The sequence below is a fragment of the Empidonax traillii genome, unplaced genomic scaffold (assembly GCF_003031625.1).
Source record: "Empidonax traillii isolate 1590-97213 ecotype Southwest subspecies unplaced genomic scaffold, ASM303162v1 scaffold87:size1256882, whole genome shotgun sequence".
Lineage (NCBI taxonomy): Eukaryota > Metazoa > Chordata > Aves > Passeriformes > Tyrannidae > Empidonax > Empidonax traillii.
The window spans coordinates 326,119-340,021 of record NW_020955280.1 but is presented as its reverse complement, the minus strand read 5'-3'; the positions used below and the strand labels follow the sequence as shown (position 1 = coordinate 340,021).

The 13,903-nt window shown below is 61.7% G+C and overlaps 1 protein-coding gene across 2 annotated transcripts; it reads right to left on the bottom strand.

Moving 5' to 3' along the window:
• Nucleotides 1-269: 269 nt before the first annotated feature.
• Nucleotides 270-13,602, bottom strand: PCSK7 (proprotein convertase subtilisin/kexin type 7). 2 transcript variants are annotated; one of them, XM_027881352.1, is made up of 17 exons: nt 13,543-13,602; nt 12,230-12,709; nt 11,705-11,839; nt 11,147-11,312; nt 10,127-10,217; nt 9,545-9,599; nt 8,337-8,475; nt 7,773-7,873; nt 5,575-5,742; nt 4,401-4,508; nt 3,406-3,508; nt 2,463-2,619; nt 2,285-2,379; nt 2,070-2,163; nt 1,807-1,924; nt 1,236-1,651; nt 270-1,192 (listed from the first exon to the last, which is right to left on the bottom strand). In XM_027881352.1, exons 2-16 carry the CDS (start codon nt 12,695-12,697, stop codon nt 1,247-1,249), a joined length of 2,403 nt encoding a protein of 800 aa, XP_027737153.1. In that variant the 5' UTR covers nt 12,698-12,709; nt 13,543-13,602; the 3' UTR covers nt 270-1,192; nt 1,236-1,246. The 2 variants fall into 2 exon arrangements, with proteins under 2 accessions (XP_027737153.1, XP_027737154.1); XM_027881353.1 differs by having other exon boundaries at nt 270-1,183; nt 1,239-1,651.
• Between the last annotated feature and the right edge of the window lie 301 nt (nt 13,603-13,903).

The window sequence follows — 13,903 nt, the reverse complement described above, 5'->3', positions numbered from 1 at the left end:
GCTTTCCCTGCCCGCCTTGGAAGACTCTGCCCTCTCCCACCTGAGGCTCAACACCCACCTTCCTCTTCACTCTTCGCAACACTCTGGCCCAGCCCTCGCCTCTCCCTGCCTGGAGCAGCCCCCTGTTATCCCAACTCCCGGGATCAGGGCATGGAAGGCACACAGACCCACACCCCAGCCAGGCCCCGGTGCTGGGAGGGGATGGGTGATGCATTTTTCCACAGTGAGGAAGCTCTGGGAGGGCAGAGGAGTGACGGATGGGGGGAGAGGAGGGTTTTTCAGGCTTTATTTGGAAAGCTACACAAAAGGGCTTTGCTGATTAAAAAACAAACCCCAGCCTTTAAAAAAATAAACCACCAAACCCAAAGACATGTGAACAAGCCAACCCAGCTCAGATGAGCCACTGCCAGAGCAACTCATCCTCCCCTCCCTGGCCCAAACCAGGCATTGCTCCTGGTTTTGTCCCTCCTGGATGGGGAGGGAGATCTGGGACAGTGGCCCCAGCGAGCTCTGCTGCCAGAGGGACTCCTGTGCAGGAAGAGCCTCATCCTGTCCTCCCACAAACAGGCCTGTTCCTGCTTCCCCAGCCCCACAGCTTCTCCATGCCCAGGGGAGAGGAGGAACCAGCAGGATCAGAGCACAGGGGACAGGGAGAAGCGCTGGTTGGAGATGAGTAAAGTAGCTCCCTGCTTCTAAACTGGGATAACTGGTGGGCACAGTCCACTGCCAGCCCAGTGGGCATGAAGATGCCAATGCTGTGGGGTCCCTGCCTGGAGAGGCACCTTCCAGGGCCCTGCTGGGTTTTCCAGGCTCTCTGCAGAAATCAGGGACAAAGGGACATGTCTTGCCTGCGCTGCCAGGCTTGGAAGCAGTGGTGTGAAGGGGGTCAGTGTGGAGCTCTGCCACAGCTACCACGCTCCCAGCAGGAATGGCACAGGGCCCTGCCCCACACACAGCAGGGCAGGCTCCCTCAGGAAGGGGTTTAAGGCTTGCTTTGTTTTCCAGAGCGAGGGAAGGGGAGCTCCCCTTCCAGTACCCGCACTCTTTCACGCTTGTTTCCGAGCCACTTCCAACACCACCTTCCACAGAACACAGTGGCAATGGTCCACGCTGGCTCAGGAATGAGTCTGTGCTGTCCATGCCCAGGAGGGTTGTACCACGAGGGAGGGCCCCAGCCCAGCCCCAGTCCCAGTCCCAGGCCCAGTCCCAGTCCCAGTCCCAGTCCCAGTCCCAGTCCCAGTCCCTGTCAGCACGGCCGGTGCTCCCGGTCCTCCACGAGGAGCTCAGCCGGTGCCTCCCGGCCCAGGTATCCCGCTCCAGCGGGAGCTGCCTCCTGGAAACTCACAGCTCTGCCATTGCTGGGCAGTTTGGGGTGGGTGGGGGTCCAGGACCCCTCCTCTCCATCCTGGACAGGCTCTGGGTGCTCACAGTCCATCTCGGCCTCCTCCATGTCCTTCTCCCGGTACAGCGGCACCGACTCCATCTCCAGGCCGCTCTCCAGGGCTCGGTGCTTCCCTCCCTGCTGGTACCACCTGCAGCTGGTGGGGCTGGAGCAGGTCAGGTCCAGCCCCACATCGTTCCTCGTCAGGCAGACCTCCAGCATGTAGTAGAAAGTCCAGAACACGGCGAAGCATCCCAAGAGCAGGAGGGTCTATGGAGGGGAAACCCCTTGAGAAACACCACCCTCGACTCCCCCCACGCCCGGCCCACTGCCCAGCAGAGGGGTCACAGTGTCCCAAGCAGGGTCCTGCTCCTCCAGCCCATCCTGGGGGATACAGAGACCCCCTGGCCTGCAGGCAGGCTCACCTTGAGCGTGTTGGCTGTGATGGTGTAGTGCTGCTCCTCGGGGATGTCCAGCCCTGGGGGACAGGGCAGGGAGAAGTTGCTGTTCAGGTACTGCCCACTCATGGCTTCCTCCAGCAGCCTGGGGACAGAGGCACCCCGTGAAGGTCCCAAAGGCAGAGGGGCTCCAGGGAGGGTCCCAAATGCCCACCAAGGGTCTGCAGAGCCTCTGTCAGCAGACAGTGCTGTGTTCTGCTCCCTACCGAGCCAGGACTGTGGTGTCCTACCTGTGCCGTTCCTTCATCTCTGCTGGGGACCAGGAGGAGCCGTACAGGGTCAGCTGCCACTGCTTTAAGGTGCCGGGCCTCAGGCTCTCATCTCCTGGGAAAGAAGCAGGTTGGTCCAGCGGGGAACTCTCCCGAGTGATGAGCTGGCAGCTGCTCAGAACTGGTAGCCCAGAGCTGCCCCCACCCCAGGAGTGCCCCTGGCAGGCAGGACTCACCGATGTCCCTGACCACCAGCCTGTACGTGCCCTGCGCCTCCTCGCCCCAGCATCGCACCGTGGAGAAGGTCCAGTCAGAGAAGCCATTGGGGTCCCTGCCGAGAGGTGAGAGGGTGACAGAGCCTGAGCCATGAGGCTGACTCAGGGTCCTGCCCTCCCCTGACCCCTCAGTGCTTACGAGTCCATGCTCCGGGTGGTGCCGATCAGGGACATCATCCCACTGGGGCAGAAGAGCCTGATCTCCAGGTTGCCACGGCGGGGGTGGGTTATGGTGACTGTGACTGCCACGTGCTCCAGGGTCCTCATGCCAGACAGCTCCAGGTCGGCAGTGGTGACTGGGAGAGGGAAGGTGGGGTTTGCTGAGGCTGGTGGCCCCAAGGGGCTGTGATGCCATTTAACAGGACCTGTGTGGGACTGGGACAAGAGACTGGGTGTCTAGGTTCCCCGATCCCATCTCAAACCATTCCCAGCTCCACAGATCCTCACAGCCCCAGAGCTGCCAACCACAGCCCAGGGAGCCTGGCACACTCCAGAGCGAGCTGTGGCCGTGGCTTGGCCTGCTCCTGGCAGGTGGGTGCTCCCTGCGTGCACCTCTGCCAGCAATACAGCTGGGGCACTGAGAGCTGCAGGGCCAGACCCCCAGGACCAGCATCTCCAGTGCGGCATGGAGGGGGAATGTGGCTCAGCCTCAGGGCAAGGAACTGTGCCCAGCAGAGCCAGGAGCTGCTGGGGGGCCGGGAAGGGCTTGGGCCGAGCTCTCCTTCCCACTGGTAGCAGCCTGAGCAGCGCCTTGTTGATGTGGACAGGGCTGGCCAAGTCGGGAGCTGGAGCATTACCTAAAATGGTCAAAGGCAGTGGAGCGGCTCTGGCCGCTGCCCAGCCCGTCGCTGAAGCCTGTCTGGCTCCCCAAACACATCACTCCATGGGATGGGGTTATGGGGAGGGGACGGCAGCAACAGGCAGATCCCCTGGGGAAGGGCAGCGGAAAGAGAAGAAAAAGCCCAGGCAGCCCAGCACTTAACCCCTTCGTGGCCTCACACAGCCCAGGGCTGGCCCTGCCCCATTGGATCCCTGGCCTGGGTGTGTCCAGCACGTGCTCTCCATGGCACACCTGCTCTTACCATTCCAGGCGACCTCCATCTCCTGTGGGAGCAGGGGGATGCTCCTGCCCTCCTTCAGCACGGGGCTCACGTACGAGGCGAGGTACGGGACAGACTCCCAGATCTGTCAGAGGGGAGAGGATTCAGCATGGATTGCACCCTCCCTGCACATCCATCCCTCAGTCTCCTGGGGCTCTCACGAGCTGCTCCTGCATGTGGGCCCAGGCCAAGGCTGTTTTGGGGCACACAGAACTGGGCAGCACAAACTGGGAGCTGTGAGCACTCAGGGGATGGGAGCAGTGCCCACACACCCAGGAGAGCTGCAGGGGGGTGAGCAAGACTTGGGACTCCCCAGCTCTGGGTCTGTCCCCACCATCACCAGGGTGGCTTTGAGCGGTTACTTGAGGCCATCCCATCCCAGCCCTGGGCACAGCGGGGCAGGAAGGGGGAGCAGCGTGGAAGTCCCTGTGACACTGGAGGCATGGCTGGCAGCGGCAGTGACCCAGCACAGCTGCCCAGCGCTCCACACACGAGCTGGGACCGAGTGCCAAAGGGACGTGCCCCGGTCTCCGTGTGACTGGAGCAGGAAGAGATGGGGATGCCGCCGCCTGCCCCGACCACAGCACTCCCCCAGAGCTGCCAGCTGAGAACACCCTGCTTCTCAGGGCAGGACACCCTCCCTGCAGCCACTGTGGAGGGAGGAAGGAAGGTGCTGGGGCTGCTGACAAAAGTCCCCACACTGTGAATCAGAGCTGTGGGCTCCCAGCAGCTCTCACCATGGCTATATATAGTGCTGGAGAGCAGCGGCCCGGGGGCAGCTCAGGCACTGCCAAAAGCCTCATGACTTCATACCAAAAGCAGCCTCAGAGCCAGGGCCAGCAGGACGGTGGCCAAAGCATTGGCCCTGAACGGCAGCAGTGTAACCCCCATGGCGTTGCCAGGACAGGATGTGTCCCAGCCACTGGGCTGGGCTGCTCTACCTGCCCAGAGGGCAGGTCTGGGAAGGAGGGAATTACCTTGGCAGCGTTGACCAGCCTCCAGGCGTTCAGCAGGCCAAAGCCATGCTGATGGCTGTGGCTGAAGCCTGCCTGGTTCCTGTCCCACTTAGCGTGACGGTCCTCGTACTGCAAAGAAACGTGGGGTGCTCTGGTTACCTTGGGGTCTGTCAGCCCTGAGACCCAAAGGGAACCAGGCCTGAAGGGGAAGAGGCTCAGACACATCCCACAGCAGCAGGGAAGCATAACCCACATGGCCTTATTAGAAAGAAACAGGTTGTCCTTCGTTTGAAACAAATCCCAGGGACAAACTGGCTTCCCAGCACCTCAGAAAGGAAATAGAGCAGCACAAAAGGGCACAAATGCCTCTGCTCTGAAACATCCCAGCTGCTCCCTGCTGCCCAAGCCACAGCCTGTGGGATGGCAGAAGCCTTGGAGAGAAGGAACTGAGTCCTTTAAATCAACAGGAGCTAGGGCAGGACAGATCTGGCTCCCATCACTCCCATCACTGTAGTGCTCTGGCAACACTGGCTTGGAGTTATGGAAAACTGCCCCATGCCGAGGTGAGCACAGCATCAGCTGGACATGGACTCCTGTTCCCCAGAAGGGTGTGCAAGAAGCCCCATCCCTAAACCAAACTGGGCAGCTCCAGCCAGTTCCCACTCCTGCTCTGAGCAGCAAAGCTGTGTGGGAGGTGAGGCCAAGGGAAGGGCTGGCTTTGCTGCCCAGCTCTTGGTTGTGCCTGTTTCCAGGAGCCTGGCTCTCTGGAGAGCCCAGGAAAGGCCAGAGCAGGGCAGAGCTCCTTGCTTGCCCACTGCGTGGACCATGGGATGACATTGCAGAGGTAACAGCCCTGGGGCTGGGCCAGCCCACCACACACACCTGATCCCAGGGCCTGAGCCCCTGGAACCTGCTGAGCCCCTGGAAGACCCCTGCGCTGGCAGATGAAGGAATTCCTGCAGCAAATACCCCATTTATCATCATGACAGAGGAAAATGCCTCAGCCACATTCCTGGAAGGAGCGAGGGGTGAGGGGAAAACGCAATCCCCTCGCTGGGAGCCAGATGGGCGAGAGATTTATGGAGGGGCCGCAGACATAAACACGGATGTGTCAGCAGGGCCTTGGCCTTCCCGCAGCATCCCTGAGGGGCAGCGGAGGGAGGGGAGGAGCGGGGAGGGAGGGAGGGCTCCTCACCTTGGTGGCAGTGAAGACAATGATGTGCTGCACGTCTCGCCAGGTGAGGCACGGCCGCACCTGCAGCATCAGCGCGATCATCCCGGCTGCCAGCGGAGCGGCCGCCGACGTGCCCGTGTGACCCTCCGTGCAGCCTGTGCCCTTCTGCAGATCCCAGTCTGTTGTCACCTGCAGAGGAAGAGGAGAGGTGCCTCTGTCAGGCCACTTTGCCCTGCTGGAGTGGCTGGGATGGGTACTGGAGAACTGGAGCACACACTGGCCCTGAGCTGTGTCCTCGCCACCCCAGCTCCACCAGCAGCCTGTGCTCAGCCTGGGACACAACTGTCCCTGCTCACAGCCAGCCTTTAAGGGTCCCGGGAGCCCCTCACTGCAGGGACAGCGATGCCAGCTGGGGAGCAATGAATGGGGACAGCTCCCTTTGGAGAGAGGGGGGAATTCGGTCTAACTAAGCATCTTTGTGGGAAACTCCTGGCAGATACAGTTTGGGACCTTCCTCATCTTCACTGCTGACCACAGTGTCACTCCAACACAATCAGGCTGCAGAGGGGCCACATGGGACTGTGCAGAGCCTAAAAAGAGGCATCGGGAGGTTCCCAAATTATGCCACCTCACTGCAAGCCAAGTGCATCCATCTCCGTTTGCCCCCTGTGGGGGTGAAAGGCTCCTGCTTGTGCTGGCACTCTGCGTGTCCCACACAAAATACCCCGAGAGCACAAACTTTCAGTGGGAAGCACAGAGAGTGCCAGAAGCCGTATTAAATTCTTCCCATTAAGGAAACCACACAAAGTTTATGGTCTGGTAAAAGAAAAAAAACAGAGCCGATGGCTGCAGAGATGTTAACTCTGACACCACTGCAGCGAGTCCCAGGGTGTTCAGGAGCAGCCTGCACTCCTGAAACAGGGGGGTTTGGGTTTATGCATGGCACAGGATCACGGTACAGGATGTCTCTGTGGCACATGCCGTTCCTAGGCTACGTGTGGATCTTGTCCTGGCTCCCCTATGGAATGCCAGCTCCTATGTTAGTGTCCCATAAGGCCAGTATTCGAAATAAACGTGTGTTTGAGACCTTCTAAGCACTCACACCACGCTTGGGAAAGCCAGACATCAGCCCACAAGCCTGGAGCTCCTGATGGAATGCAGCAGAGCCCTCACTGGGTTGCTCTTCCCTTTTTTCCTAGTGTCAGTACTTTCCAAACCAGCCTGGGACAACTTAAGTTATTTCTGAAAGGAAAAATCATCTCAACTCTGGGTTTTACTTTCCCTGTGGCAGATTGTGCCGCGCTCTGGCTGGGCACGGATCCCTGCCCTGGCTCCAGGCTGCAGGAGGAGCTTGGTGAGTCCCAACCAGGTGGCTGAGGATCCCAGGCTTTCCCTGTTCCCCCGGTTTACCCAGGATCCAGGGAAGCCTGTTTGACAAGCCTGGATTCAGCTCCTCCGTGGCAGGCACAGAGCCACGGCAGCAAGTCCCTGCTCCCAGGAGCACACCAGCAGACCCTCTGAGACACCCAAGCATACACACAGAGGTGCTGATCTCCGCTTGGCTGCCTCATCAGCTTTGCCAGGAAAGTGCTTTTGGGAAATACCTGTCCTGACAGGAGATCCTCCAGGCCAGGGACAACACAACCCCAAACATCAGGCCTGGCAGCCAGCAACGTTTCTCCCCAGCTGCCCTGGGGTGGGTGGGCTCTGCAGACCCTGCTGGCACCACAGGGTGGGAAGGGGTCACACTGTGAGGTGGGGGCAGCCTGACAGCCCCCACCAGGCACCAGCACCAAGGGAGGGATGGGCTGGGTCAGGCCTGCGGTGGGGAAAACAGCCCCGGCTGCTTGGCTCAGGCAAAAAGGACATTTTGTTGACAAGAAGTCATTTTTTGGCAAAAAAAGGAAAAGTTGATAAAAATATTCTGAAAAATTCAGCTGGGAGAGGCCCACGTGCCAGAGCAGAGCAGGAGCTGCGGCCAAGCCGTTTAAAGAGCCCGATGCCGCTCCCTGCACTCCGAGCTCCCACATCCCTTCGGAGCAGGAGCCAGGGAGGTGGGGGGGCAGGTGTGGGGCAGCACTTTATGCAGGGCCCAGATAAAGGGCACCTCTGCTCCTCGGCTCCCAGAGGAATTGTGTGGCCATTGGGAGGGACAGAGCCCTGTCCCGGCTGTTCCAGGGGCGTGCAGGAGGACACGGGTGCCTCGTGTGGGTACTCACAATGCTCCTCATCATCTTGTCCCCACCGCTGAAGGTGACAGCCAGCATGGAGGCACATTCCTCGGCATAGAACGGCATGGAGCCCGTCTCATCCACTGCTCCTGGGAAAACGGGAAGGGCCCTGGTTGCGTGAAACCTGTTTTGCTTCAACTGCTGAAATTTCAAGGTGACAATCCCCTGAGAGCCTCTCCTGCCAGCTGTGCAGATCTTTTACCCTTCCCGCAGCTTCTGCCCTCGAGAACCTGGATTACACGTTTCTCCTCCAGCACAAGTGATGGGAATGCTGCATGCCAGGTCACTCCCCGACCATGGCAGCACGTCACAGCCCCAGGAGGGAGCCCTGGACACAGGCAGGAATTCCCCTGGCCTCCTCTTGCTCCGTGGGTCAAAAGCAAACTGCAGGCTTGAGGGCTGAAGCCCTACACACTGCCGTGCTCATTCCCAGACCCTTTCCCACAGATTCCCACCGCCCAGCCAGCTCCCAGCTGGGCAGGCTGTGTGTTTTCGGGATGATCTCGCTGTTCCACGCTGGGAGGGAAGGAGACAGGAGGCGCAGGCGCTCACCTATGGTGACAGTGTAGATGGAGTTGGCGTACCCATCGTAGTTGCAGTTGTCACTGTGCTGGCCACCGTTGCCGCTGGCCACCACGAAGATGCTCCCGAAGCCGTGGCGGCCGGCGATGACCCCGTGCTGCAGGGCAGCCTGTGGACAGGGAACCGTGCTCAGGCCAGGGGGGCTCTTCCCCTGCCCTCCCCTGCTGATCCCAGTGTTTTCTGCCAGCAGCCACACGTGGCTCTGAGCCAGGGGGATCAGCCTCTTCTGAGAGGGCAGAGCCCCACAGACACTCTGCTGAGAAACACAACATCGCCAGCCCCACTGGGAATCACATTTCCAGCCCAACACCTCGCCTAGACATCATTCCCACCCAGGGAAAGGACATATCTGGTGGACCAGCAAGAACCCAATCCCACTGGAAGTGAACACCCCTGCTCTCCCTCCCTCTGGCAGATGAAGGTACATTCTGCCCTCTCAGCTCTGCTGTGGCACAGAGAGCTCTGCTCTGTGTCCCAGAGCTTGTTCCAGCTGTCTCTGCATGCAGGAAGAGAATACATTAACTTGCAGAACTGGAAACCATTTGTTATGGTGCATGGACAGCTCAGTTGTCAGGGCTGCTCCAAACAGCACAGTAAGTGCTGAATTGTGGTTGGGAAAGCACACAGAGGAAGAGCAATGGAGCAGAACCACACCCCAGTGCTGGTTTTGGGGCCCCCTCAGTGACCCCTCACTGTGGTACAGGCAGACAAGGTGCATTTTGCAGCACAGCAGCTGTGAGAGAGCCTCAGTGGCCTGGGAAGGAGCAGCCTCAGCTCTCACTCTTCCTCCCACTTCAATCCCACTCCCCTTACTTGCTCCCAGCATCCAAAGGCATGCTCCCTGCCTCGAGAACCACCCTGGGAATGCTCGGTGTCCTGAGCAGAGAGCGTCCCGTGGGTTGCAAAAGTTGTCACAATAATACCACAAGTTGTGAAAGAGCATTTTCCTGCTGGGACAAGCCTCTCCTTAGAAAACTCATCCCACACTGCCTGAATGCCACTGCGTCACCTCTCCCAACCGCACAGTGACAGGGAACACCTCTGCTGGCAGCCAGGGACACAAACAGACGTGCACAGTGTCACAGCAACGTCCCTGCACGCCTGCCCGGGCAGGCAACAAACCACAAGCCCTGGAGGGTCCTCCCAGGGCCACCTGTGCTGCTGGGGCTGCGTTTTACCTTTCCCAGTTGATGGGGGCCATCCACGGTTTTCCCGTCGTCGTCGGGACCCCAGCTGGAAAGAGAGACACTGTGAGGTGACAGCCCCAGGAGTCACAGGCAGCAACTCTTCCCACCGTTACAGTGAGCTACTGGCAGCCAGCAGCTGCTCCCAGCACCACAACTGGGATCAGGGAGCACTGTGCTTTCCCATCCATCAGCACGGCCCCTCGCTGCTGGGATTTCGCTGTCGTGTTTGCACTGTGCCCCTGGGTCAGATTCCAGGGGACAAAATGTTTGATTTCTGTTTAACAACACATTCCAGTCCCCGTCACACGGCTCAGCCTGACCACAGTGGGGGCCACAGTGTCCCCTCCAGCTCAGGCAGCCCATGGGATGTGCTGCAGCAGCACACAGGAGGAGATCTCACAACTGCAGGCACTGTGCAGAGCCCAGGCCAGCCCTCCAGGAACAGGATTTCGGTGCTATCTGGAGCCACAGGAGGATGGGAGCTGGTGTGAATGCTCAGCCACGAGCTGTGACCCTGTCCCCAGGCTCACGTGGGTCTGCTGGGTGCCAGCTCAGGGTGTCCTTGGGGCTCACCTGCAGCTGTAGATGTCGTTGATCTGGTAGTGCTTGTTGAAGGCGATGGCCTCCATGCTGTCCGTGAGGGGCCCGTCCAGCACTCGGATGCCTGCGGGACAAAGGACAAGGAATGTGACCCACGTGGGTCAGTGAGCTGTATAAACTGCAAAGAAACTCCTGGCTCAAGGCTGCCCCTGCAAGGCTGGTCTAGCTTTGAAGGGCTGAGGCCTGAAGCAGAGCTGGGTAAACCCTCCCTGCTCCTTGTGCTGGGCTTAAATCTCTGAGCTCATCTCTGCTTCTGCCAGCTGGAGCTCTGGGACCCTGCTGTGCCACCATCAGGGTGGGTGCTCAGGGAGAGAGGGAGCCCAGGGCAGGGGTGCAGAGTGCCCTTGGGTGAGTCCTGACCCCCAGCACCCTGCTGTCCCCTCAGGGACCATGGTGTGACCAGGTATGGACAGAAACACATCGCAGCATCACTATCCCTGCCCTTCCAGTGACACACCCTGCCTGGCACAGAGGCCTCTCCTTCCTCCCTGAAGGAGCACAGGAGTTGGAGACAGCCAAGGGCACAGCACACATTCCCTGACCCTGAAGAGGAGAAGCATCGCTGGCCCTTCACCCCTGTTCATCCCCATGGGGCAGAGCCAAGACCAGGGCCAGGGGAGCACGGGGGGTTGGTCAAAGTTGGCTTCGCCAGTGCCTCCAGCCCGCACCGCAGCAGGCACGTTGTGGCACGACTGCCTGGCTCAGCCTGCATGGTACGGGTGCTCTGCCAAAAGCTCTGCAGATGGGCAGACCAGAAGCACTCCAGGAACACTGGAAAAGCTGCCACACCCACACCTATCCTGCTCTGCCAGGAGCTGTGTCCTCTGGAGAGGAGCTCAGGCAGGCACTGGGCCCTCCCTGCGACAGCCCCAACCAGCCCGAGCAAGGCACTGCTGACTCAGAGCTGCTCCAGCCCACGGAGCCGTGTCCTGGCCCCACGGAGCTGGAGATGAGACATGCCAGGCCTCTCGGGGTGCCACAGCCTGCAGGTACCTGCGATGCGGCTCCCGTAGGCAACTCCCACCGTGCAGAAGCTGTTGTTTGGCACAGCCGCGATCTCCCCGGCGCAGCGGGTCCCGTGGTGGTTCCCGTTCTCCTCGTCGGGGTGAGGCATAGGGTCAGGGTCGTTGGAATTCAAGTCATAGCTGCCTTCTGGGCTCTGAAAACAGACTCACAGTCATGACTCAGGGCTCTCTCCTCGGTTTGGGAAAAGCAGGAGTTAAGGGCACACTACAAGGGCTGAAACACAGCATGGGAGAGCCACGGGAACTTCCAGGCTGCTTCCACACGGGGCTGCAGCTCAACACTGCTATCTGCTGCCGTGGGGAAGGGACTGACTGAGGCGGCTTCGGCTACTGCTGCAGGGCAGAGGGAGACCGGCTGCAGCTGCAGCACAAAGGCAGGTAACCCTGAAATCTGGGCGCAAAATCTCCCAGGAAAGGTTTGCTGCCGGCAATTCCCACCCTGGCTGAGCACAGGGTCTCGCCCGCTCAAGTCACACTGCCCCGCCTCCAGCCTGCCCTTTGCCCTCCCAGTCGGAGCAGGACTCACATAGTTTGGCTGTATGTCCTTGATAGTGTGCTCCACACCGTCATCCACCACCACCACCGTCACGCCGCGCCCCGTCACATTCCGCTCCCACACGCCCGTGACGTTGATGTCCTTCCCGGGGCTCTTGCGGTTGTTCTAAGCACCAGAAACAACAGCGAGGGGACAGGGTCAGTGGTGAGGGGTGCACTGGCTATGTGTGGGGTCGGGGCCAGCATGGGAAAGAGCCACAGGACAGCCGGAGAGATTGTTTGAGGTGGACGGCGAGGAACACAAGCCATGAAGAGGAGTGTGCAGTGTGCTCCAGCCAAACCTCTCTGCCCACCCCAGTGCCACGAGTGCACAACCAGCCACGGCAGCTGCCTCCTCCTGTTATCAGGGGGAGCACACAACAGGCAGGGCGAGCTCTCACTGTGCTCCCTCCTCACCAGAGAACAGAAAGAGGCTGTTTTGCCTCCCATGTGACAGCTTCTGCGCGGCCACACAGACAGCTCCTGTGAGCGCAGCAGGAGCCGGAAAACCACTCACCAGATGCCACTGCTGGGGGTATTTGGGATCGTTAAAGTGCAGGCTGCGCTTGGAGCGCTTCAGAAGCTTCTGTTCCGAGTGCCACCGCACGCTGTCGTGCTGTGCAAACAAAGTGTCCACCGACCTCCGTATTGCCTCGGGCTCGCTCCCTGCGCGGCCGTCGGGCTGGTAGGCCAGGAGGTAATGGCCCTTGAGCTCCCCGACACGGCCCATGTTCACCAGCCCCGCAGTCCGGGCCAGCTCCTCTGCCCGCTGCTCCAGCTCCTCCTCGGGCGCGTCCAGGCTGACGGCCCACGTCAGCTTGCCGTGGTGGCCCTCAGTGTCCGGAGAGCTCTGCCCGCCGCAGGCCGCTCCAGCCAGCGAGGCGAGTGGGATCCAGGCGGCGCTCAGCCAAAGGCACGTGTGGATGCAGAGCGTGGCCTCCATCCCTGCGCTCCATAGCGGCACTCCCGGCCTCCAATGCGGCATCAGACAGGCGGGCTGGAACGGCAGAAACGAAGCTGTTGAGAGTGTCCTTGGATGGGGAATGGGGTGGCCGCACCTGAAGGTCCCACAGAGCCCCACGCTCTTGGAACGCGGCACCGGCACACCTGGGCTTGCCACCAACCCGTTCCAGGGAAACTCCAGCCGAAGTGGTTCTTTCCCAGCGGTGCAGCACAGGAGGCACACCCAGGCTGGGCAGGGATCGATCCCAACCCTACCCTGCCCTGCCCGCCGGGGGTGCAGCCCCGGGCTGGCAGAAGGAGACGCTTCCTCCTCTCGCCGTGGGCACTGCCAAGAAACTCCTGAAGCGCAGATCCCCAGGAACAACCACCACGGGCAGCGCCACGCTCCGTGGGCAGCTCAGAGCCGGTTCCTCTTCTGCGGGGGCCCCGCCGAACTCGGCGGGGGAGGAGGAACCTGCTCTCAGCCGGCACGGGGGGAAATCACCGCCGAGCCCCGGCTGAACCCCTGTTCCACGGACCCCGGCAGCGCACGGAGGGGAAAACACCTGCGGAGATCCCGCACCCGTGGAAGTGCCCGGAGCTCGGCCCCCCCGGCCCTGGGTCCTGCCCCGAGCCTCGGGTACCACTCGCCCCGTGCTGGACACCGATGCTCAGCCTTCCCTCCCCAGAAGAAGGGCTGTATGCGACCCCGCAGGAGCGGCACCTGCGCGCCCCGCAGCCCCACGGGGGACACGGCGGAGGTCACGCAGGGGCAGGACATCCCCGCGGCTCCCGCCCTCCATCCCGCCACGGGCAGCCAGGGCAGCGGCTCCGGATCCCCCCGATCCCCTGCCCCGCCGTGCCCCGCCGCGCCCCCCGGGCTCTCACCGGGCATGAGCCGCCGCCGCCGGAACCCCCGCTCCGCTGACAGCGGCGTCACATCCGCCGGGGCGCGGGCAGGAAGGGGCGGCGCGGCGGGGCCGCGGGTCGAGCGCTCCGCCCGGTGCCCCCTCCCGCCCCCGGTGCCGCCGCGCCGGCCTGGGCTCGGCTCCCGCCCCAGCCCCGCGGCCGCCCCCCCTCCATGGCGCTGGAGCAGGCGCAGGGCGACGGCCCCGACCCGCCGCGCCTCTGCGAGCCCGGCCCCGCCGCGCCGCCCGGCAGGTAACGGGGGGGCCGGGAGCGGGGATGGAGCGGGAATGGAGCGGGGATGGAGCGGGGATGGAGCGGGGATGGAGCGGGGACGGAGCGG

What these genes read in the sequence shown, in the direction of transcription:
- PCSK7 (XM_027881352.1), bottom strand. Translation starts at nt 12,697, where the DNA reads ATGCCGCATTGGAGGCCGGGAGTGCCGCTATGGAGCGCAGGGATGGAG. An exon ending in ACAAGATGATGAGGAGCATT is followed by an intron (nt 5,743 to 7,772) that starts GTGAGTACCCAC and finishes CTTCCTCTGCAG; the next exon opens with GTGACAACAGACTGGGATCT. An exon ending in ACCACCCGGAGCATGGACTC is followed by an intron (nt 2,380 to 2,462) that starts GTAAGCACTGAG and finishes ACCTCTCGGCAG; the next exon opens with GGACCCCAATGGCTTCTCTG.